Source organism: Myotis lucifugus, unplaced genomic scaffold, assembly GCF_000147115.1.
Source record: "Myotis lucifugus unplaced genomic scaffold, Myoluc2.0 scaffold_3, whole genome shotgun sequence".
Taxonomy (NCBI): Eukaryota; Metazoa; Chordata; class Mammalia; order Chiroptera; family Vespertilionidae; genus Myotis; species Myotis lucifugus.
This window is the reverse complement of record NW_005871051.1, coordinates 26,756,056-26,764,838: the sequence shown is the minus strand read 5'-3', so window position 1 is coordinate 26,764,838 and position 8,783 is coordinate 26,756,056. Positions and strand designations below refer to the sequence as shown.

General features: G+C 51.3%; 1 protein-coding gene across 1 annotated transcript in view; it reads right to left on the bottom strand.

The window, feature by feature from the left end:
• Window positions 1-3,508: 3,508 nt before the first annotated feature.
• CUNH2orf72 (chromosome unknown C2orf72 homolog) overlaps window positions 3,509-8,783 on the bottom strand; it is a gene marked incomplete at its 5' end in the record, with an annotated part of 9,939 nt that continues 4,664 nt past the window's right edge. Inside the window, 1 exon segment of the mRNA XM_006109994.3 lies at window positions 3,509-6,065. Coding sequence (XP_006110056.1) covers window positions 5,926-6,065 — 140 coding nt within the window.

Genomic DNA, 8,783 nt, shown 5'->3' with positions numbered 1-8,783 from the left:
TAGTAACCATTTTCCAAAATATACATATACCAGATCATTATGTTGTATGCCAAAAACTAACACAATGTTTTCCTAGCTGGCGCGGCTCAGTGATCCAGGAGGTCACGGTTCAATTCCCGGTTGCACATGCCGGGGTTGCAGGCTTGATCCCCAGCAGGGGGCATGCGGGAGGCAGCAGACCAGTGATTCTCTCTCATTGATGTTTCTCTCTCTCTTCCTCTCTGAAATCAATAAAAAAATTATTTTTAATAACATAACACAATGTTTTATGCCAGTTGGACTCAATTAAAAGAAATGTTGGCAACTAATTCAAAATGTTTGAAAGTGGAGAGGTGGCCACTTTGCCACCCTTGCTCTTCAAAGAGAAGACGTTTTCGATGGGAGGACAATCTTGTCTCTGGCGTGGATGCTGTGCTTGTAATCACCCCAACCTCACTTGAGCCCCATGAGGCCCCTCTCTTCTTGGGGCTGCTGCTCTCCCCCTAGACGGCGGCCCCATATCTGTGCCTTCTCCCATTCTGCACTATTTAATCAGAGCAATCTTCCCCAAACTCAACTCTAACCACTGCCTCTGCTACTTGCAACCCTCAGCTCCATCTTGGGCTCTAGTCTTAATGCTTCATTCTTCTGTGTTTTTGTCCACAGCCGTCTTCTCACTCCCTGTTCTCCCTGCGGGAGATCGATGTTTTTATTGCTAAGGACAAGACAGTGACTCCCAAAATGTACTCCTGCGGCCTTGCCCTCTCTCCGGAGCACTAGACTCACACACCTACCAGACATCTCTGCTTGATGCTCCTTAACCTCAGAGCTGCACACACTTGTCCATGCCTCCAGCCCACCCACCATGTCTCCTGCCTGGATCTCAGTGTGGGGAAGGGTATCCCTCAGCTACGGAAGCAGGACCCTGAGGGGCACCTTGATCTGGTCTGCGCCAGACCTGGTCTCCTCACTCTCTCTCAGACCAGCCCCGTTCCCACGTCGCTCCATTACTCACTGGTGGCCTCCCCCTCTTCTTTTCCCGCTGCGACAGCTTCCAGCAGCCTTGACTTCCTGTCTCCTGTCTCACAATTCTCCAGTCCGCTCTCACAGCCAGCCGAAAGCACTGCCCCAAACCAGGAAGGCAAGGAGCCTCCCCTCCGAGCTCCTCCGGGGCTTCCACCCAACCCTGCTTACCTTCCACCTTCATGGCCCAGCCGTCTGCCCTGGCTGCCATGCTGCATCCACCAGAGCTACTGTGACTCCCAGAGGGGATATGAGGCTATGTATCTTGTCTCTGATCTTCGTACCTGCTCTTCCTTCTGTCTTCAAGGCCCCCCCCTCCCCCACCTCTGTCTAATATGACTTGCCTTGAGTCTCAAACAGCACCTCCTCCAGGAAGCCTTCCTTGCCTACTCCACTACGTGTCCCCTTACAGCAGCGGTTCTCAACCTGTGGGTCGCGACCCCTTTGGGGGTCGAACGACCCTTTCACAGGGGTCGCCTAAGACCATCGGAAAAACACATATATAATTACAGATTTTTTTTGTGATTAATCACTATGCTTTAATGATGTTCAATTTGTAACAATGAAAATACATCCTGCATATCAGATATTTACATTACCATTCATAACAGTAGCCAAATTACAGTTATGAAGTAGCAACGAAAACAATTTTATGGTTGGGGGTCACCACAACATGAGGAACTGTATGAAAGGGTCGTGGCATTAGGAAGGTTGAGAACCACAGCTTTTACCCCACGACAGCTACAGTCATGTCTCTTGGTCTGTGTTCCAACTGAACAAGGAAGTACTCGAGGGCTCAGTGTCACTCAGTTACTGACACAAGGCTAGCATTCAGACCTATGTCTTGGGAGCCCCTGCCCTCCCCAAGACAAGCTCTATTTATTTTCAGCGAAGACTTGGGACTTGGGAAAACCACAGAGAATTCTTACCAGGCGCTCTGTATATAAACAACTCCCTCCCTCAGTGTTAGGAGTGCCACGAACCGTCTCAGAGCCCAACAAGGACAGCCGAGGGCTCACACAGGTAGGGGCTTGTCGGGGCCTCTGTAAGGGCGAAGGGAGGGAGCTCTCACAGGTGCCCCTGTGCCCACCTCCAATCCAACAGGATTTCAGTTCTGAGCTTTGCCAGTGCATCTCCAGGACCCCGTTGCGGCGCCCCCTAGTGGTCACAGTGCTCCGCAGAAGGCGAGGAATTCGGGAAGGGCTGTGCGCCTTGTGAGCACCAACCCCTACCCCCAAACCCCTAGCCTCCTGGCATTTAAATCCTGGGTCAGCGGAGGCCTTAGCCCAACTGTCAAGATCAGGCTTGATTGCTTTCTGAGCTACAGTGCGACGAGGTGGAAAGAGCCGGCGTGGGAGCCAGGAGACCCTGCTCTGCCACTTAGCGCTGGTGGTGGCCCTGTGGTCACCGGAGCCTTGCTATAGGGGGGCAGGTCCGCCTTCCTGGCAAGGCTGCTCTGAGGGGAAGTGCTCTCTGCAGGGTCTGGCATAGAACAGCGCAGATCTTATGTCACCGGGCGGGCCAGGCTGGTGCTTGAAGCTTTTATTCATATGGACATATGGGGCTAAATAAGATATATTGTTAAAATTAATTTCACCTGTTTAACTTCGTTTTTCCAATGTGGCTACTAGAAAATGGAAAGCTACATGTGTGCCTGGCGTTAGATTTCTCTTGGGCAGGGCCGGGTTAGATTCGCCGGAGGTCTTGTTCCTTCCGACCGCCCACCCAGGCCCAGGCCTTTGGCCGGCTCCGCCGTCTCGCCTGCTTTGGTTCTGGCACATGTTCAGACCAGACCGCGTGTGGAGGCTGAAAGTGAAACCCACTCCTGTCGGGGAGCAAGGGGCTGGGAGTGGCTGTCCTGGCAGCCAGGACTCCTGGAGCCGGCAATACACCTGGGGAGTAGGTGGTCAGGGTAAGAACACTAGTAGTTTGGGGTTGGGGCAATGATCCGAGGCAACACCCCGCTCTGAGAAGACCCTGGTAATCAGTGAGGGAGAGAAGAAAGTCAGGGTGACAAGAAAGGGACCAAACTTCTACAACCAGGACTCAAAATGTGGGTCCTGGTTCTGTCTGGGGTCAGAGGGGTTTGTTGAGACCACAGGTTGGGGGGCGCAGCCCTGGGCCCCTTTGCAGGTTTGCCTTGGTTTTGGCTGGACAACCTAGGAACTCCTCTTGTGTGGTTTAATCTTGGGGACAAATACTTTGAGAAGAGAGAAACTGACACAAATATTATAAGGGGCTCTCTGAGACCCAGTTAAGGCCATTCTATCGCGTGAAACATGTGCGTGTGCACACGCAAACATATACTCCCTGTTAACTACCAAGCTAAATACTATCTTTTTAACAAATCTCTTTTTAAGTACTTTCCAACCCCAGCCAGTAAAGTTGCAGAGATGTCCCTCGGGGCAGGACGGGTGGACTTTCAGGCCAAACTATTTCAGAGCTTCCCACCATTTGCCCAAGGGCTCCCGGAAGGAGCACCTCAAGACAGAACGGGGGCGGGGGGGGGGGTCCACTGTGTTTTATTAGACAGCAGTGAGGCACTGTGTGGCTTTATTAGGTCTAAGGAATCGACTCAAGTCAGAAGCAGAACAACTGCCATGTTAGAAAGATTAGTACCAAGAGCCCAGACTGTGACCCGACGGAGGCCCCTCGTCAACGGCTCCCGGCACCACTAACCTAACGCGGGGCCTCCGCTCTCAGACAGGCCCACCCCAGCTCTCAGGCCTCGTAATAGTCGCTGGGGAGGAGGCCCAGCACCAAGGTCCCTCCCAGCACCGAACTCTTCTGTCTGCTGGAAAAGAGCAAAAGGACGGTGCTTCTCTTAGCCACGGGAGCCAAGGGGCCTGGAAGGATGTCAGTCCGGTCTTTACCAGTCGGGAGGCAGAACCCAATCTCAGTCAAGAAAGACCTCCTCTCTTCACATATTCACAGGAAATACTGAAAGTGATGAAAAAATGCGCACACCACCCTTTATAGCAGAGGCTTGCAAACTCAAATGCCCACCAGGACCAGCCCCAGGCGGGGGCCTATATCGGGGAAGTGCAGTAGAGGGGAGGGTGGGAGGGTGAGAAAGGGCTCAAGTGTGTGGGGGTGGAATCACAGCAAAATGAAGACGACGGCACACCCCTCCCCGCTCCCCGAAAACAAGCTCTTTATGTGCAATCTCCCAAGTTTCAAATATTGGCAACAAACTCCTGAGTTTTGAAGTACAGCAGAGGCTTCTGCCTTTCGACTTCTGCCTTAGACAATTTTCTACCTTAAGAGAAGCTCCCTCCCCCCACCAAATAATAAAATTCTAACCAAATCATTACAAAGAAATTAACGGATAAATAGAAAAATAGAGCAGCTTCAACAATACCAGTCCCCATATTTTCAAACAACATCAACAGCAATTCATTGAGTTCACTCTTGGGCAGAAGGCAGTCAATTGGGTCCTTCTATTGGAGATACTTTTGCATTATTAAAGTGACACATGCTGTCAAACCGACCCAAATAAGCTGTCATCCTACCTGCCCATAGGCTCCCTGTTGTAGAAAATAAACGGAGGCGCAGAGCAGCGAGGGTCTTCTTTAACATCACAGAGCCCCCCAGCCACAGGTTTGCCACTCCACCTTTTGGCACTACCACGGTTATTTTGGCAGAAATAACTCAAGGAAGTTATGCAGCACCTGCCAGAATGCTGGGCAAATAGTAGGCACAATTGCATGTGTGCTGAGTGAGTCACCCATGAATGAATGAATGTAACTACTTCCCTTAGATAGTACTTCCTACCGGGAAAAGCAGGAGCTGTCCTTGCCATTCCAAAGACTGGATTTCTCCTGGCGGGCAAGGAAGACAAGGGAGGTAATGCAGAGTTCCTTCTTTGAGTGAACAGATGGTCTTCCTGGCTTTTAAGGGAACATCATTGACCCTGTCTGACTCATAACCAGAGAAAAAAGGATTCCGGCACTCGGCACCTCTGGGCTGGGTCGGCTTTGACCTTGGGTTAGGACCTGAGATTGAGAGCAAGTCCTATGCCCTTGCATTAATCCATAACCCAACTTTCCTTCTGTTTGGTGCCTTATTCTCAAAAGAACTTGGCACAGAAAGTCAATGGCAACATGAGGAAGAAAGAGGGCTCTTTCTTCGCATGGCTGTGCAAGGCTATTTCTGTCCTGGGCCTGGCCCCCAGGCCCCCAGGGGGCAGTGCAGTCTTTATTCTGGCTTGCTCAGGAGCCGAAGTCCCAGGAACCCCAACCCTCCCTGCTCTGGGGGACTCTTCCTAGAATTTGACAAGGGGAAGAGATTGGCTCATCCAATTTCTCAAAGGTGCCACGATTGGCATTTTGAGTGGAACAATTCTGTTTTTGGAGCTTGCCCTACACAATGCGAGATGCCCACTAAATGCCAGGGGCGCCCCACAGTCAGAGTGAAGCCTCGCAACACACACACACACACACACACACACACACACACACACACACACACACTTCCAGTGCTGCTTGCAGGTGGGTAGCCTGGCCCCTGGTTGAGTGACAGGTCTAAGATCTCCCCTCTCCCTGTTTGATAACTCCTGGTCCAGACTTCTTTCCAGCTGCATGTGAAGTGATGGATGCTCATGCACACGACCACGGGATGCCACAGCACCACAGAGCCGCAAAGTAGGCCGCCTTCTGTCTCAATGGCACGGAGAAACCAAGGCGAGGGAGAAAAAACAACCTCACTGTGACCAGAGTGACCAAATGGAGGCGGGGGAGGGACCAAGTTCCCAGAGGATACATTTTCCTAGGTCTGGCTGAGCTGAGGAAGTCCGCTGCCTTGCTGGTATCTGTCAGTGTGGCAGTCCCCTGGAAGGTGGGGCTTCGTAGAGACTGCACTCCCAAGGTCATCGTGGAGGCCTGGGGGCTCAGTAGGAGCTGCAGCAGCCCAGGGGTCCAGACTTCAGCTGGAGTCTCCAGCGGGCTCAGCGGGAGTGTGGGCAGCTCCGTCACAGGCTCCCGACCCCTTTCCAGGATCCTCACAGTCTCCGTTGGGAAGTATGACTGTCAGCGCCAGCTCCTCCTCAGGTTCCCGGAAGTTACCTGAAACACAAGAGAGGGAATCACCCAATCAGAAGATAGAGTCTGTGAGGGAGTAAGCTAGGAACCAAAGGAAGGAAATTGGCCCCAGTGACTATCTACTCAAAAAAACACAACAGAATACATATCGAAAACCTTAAAAATGTACATACCCTTTGACCCAGCAATTCCACTTCTAGGATTTTATCCTAAGGAGATAATTAGGAATAATTAGTGGAAATGCTGCAGTGATCTTGCTACCAGACTAGGGATGAAACAACATGAGGATGGCCCCTCAGAGAGAAGGAAAGAACCTTGATGGGGTCACTGGGCCCCTGAACCAAACGGCCCTGACGCTGAATCTACCTAGACATTCTTTAGCTGAGCTCATGAGTGCCCTTGCTGCTTGTGCTAGTGTGAGTCACAGTTTCTTTATCTGTAACTGAAATCAGTTACATCCTAACTGATTTGAAGTCCAACAAAGGGATTGAATGAATTAACTGGCTCACCCATATAATGGGAAATCTGAATACCAAGATCCGTGGATTGTTTCAATGTCAATATCCCCAAATGATGATGGAGAGGTCGAAGTTACCATTTTTGCAATTAAATTTTTTAAATACCTGATGCAGATTTTATATACGATATAGAAGCAAATTTCTTTTTTTAAAAAATATTTTATCGATTTTTTATAGAGAAGAAGGGAGAGGAATAGAGAGTTAGAAACATCGATGAGAGAGATCGATCAGCTGCCTCCTGCACGCCCCCTACTGGGGATGTGCCCGCAACCAAGGTACATGCCCTTGACCGGAAACGAACCTGGGACCCTTCAGTCCCCAGGCCGACGCTCTATCCACTGAGCCAAACCGGTTCGGCAAGAAGCAAATTTCTTAACATTTAAATAGTACAAGGAGATACAGACAGATGGATGGACAGAACGGGCCTACTCCAATGGATGATTTATAAATATTTGTGTTCCTTCTTTTGTACGTGTTGAGTTTTCAGTTAGGCAGAATTCTCAGGTGGCCGCCAAGATTCCCACCCTTTGGCGTACTCATCCTGCATAATCCCCTCCCTTGAGTGTGGGGGCGACCTGTGAATATGCCTGGATGGTTACTCCCTTGTTTGGGCACCTTATATGGCAAAGGTGATGGAGAGTCACTCCTGTGATTATGTTACATTGTAGGAGCCTGAGGATCCCCGCCGACTGAAGGAGCACCTGCCTGTGAGAGGAGGGAACTCTCAGAGCTGACAGTCAGCAAGAAGGCGGGGCCCTCAGTCCTACGGAGGCAAACAAATGAATTCTGCCAACAATCAGATGAACTTAAAGGAGGACCCGGGCCCCTTCAAGGAATGAGCTGGCCCACGCTGAGGCAGCTGTGGGAGCCCCTGAACGGAGGCCCCACGAAGCCGTGCCCTGACTCCTGACCCTCGGAAAGTGTAAGGGGACAAATGGGTGTTGTTTTAAGCAGCTAAATCTGTGGTAATTTGTTACTAGGCAATAGAAGACTGATAATGATTTTTTTTAAAGAGACACAATAGAAGTTCATTTTAAAGCACTACTCACTTTTTCTATAACAAAGCTATACTATTCAGTGCACTCTGGGTTGGGATCATGTACATTCAACTGGTGACAACCTGCTTTCCTGAGCACAGTCAGGCGCCCCACAACGTTTTGGTCAATGAGGTTATAATGGAGCTGAAAAACTATTGCTCCGAGGCACAGGAGCAATAGGCTATCCCTAGCACGCAGCAGGATATACCCTCCAGGTTTGTGTAAGTGCACTCTATGATGTCTGCACAGCGACAAACTCGCCTAGGATGCGTTTCTCGGATCATATCCTCGTAGTTAAGCAGTAGGCAACTTGTCAGTCCTCTCTGGGTCACAGCAAACTCAGCCTACGGAGTACCTCTGTGGATCTCACTATCTTTCCCTTTCCCTTCTTCCCTCGCCTCCCCTTAGCAGCCTGATGATTCTACCCCAGAAATGGCTCCGGGCTGGTGAGCTCCTTCCTCTCCAATCCAACACTGCCCCCCTTGGGCCAGGCCCCTCATCGTCCCTCCTGGGACTATGCAGTCCCCTCCTGGCTGGGTCTGCCTCTGGTGGCTCCCTGGCCCCCCAGTCCAGTCACCTCTCCAAACACAGCCCTAGTCTCCACGCCCTTGCTCAGAAATCGCTAGTGTCTCAACTCTCTGCTTCAGCCTCGCTCTCAGCAGTCTTCTGCACCGCACCCCTGGCACTCTTAACAGGGGTCCCTTTTCTGAGCATGACATTATGCTGTTAAGCCTTTGTTCATGATGCTCCCTCTATAATCTTCCCATTTCTAAGACAATCCCCTGACCCCCCCCGCCCCACTTGCTCTGTGAGGCCATGGGTCTGACTCCACGTGCCTTGCCATGTCAATGGCCTATCCCAGTGGTCGGCAAACTGCGGCTCGCGAGCCACATGCGGCTCTTTGGCCCCTTGAGTGTGGCTCTTCCACAAAATAGCACATGTGGGCACGCCCTACAGTGCGATTGAAACTTCGTGGCCCATGCGCAGAAGTCGGTTTTTGGCCTGGGCGAGTCTATTTTGAAGAAGTGGCGTTAGAAGAAGTGGGGGGTGTTGACGGGAGACACGGCACAGGCGGGCCGCGGGATAGGGATACGCAGATCGGGGGAGGTGTGCGCAATTAATGCACCGGTTGAGTGAGCCAGTCAGTCAGCAGTCTCATTGTGCTGTGGTCAGTGCTAGTGCTCCGC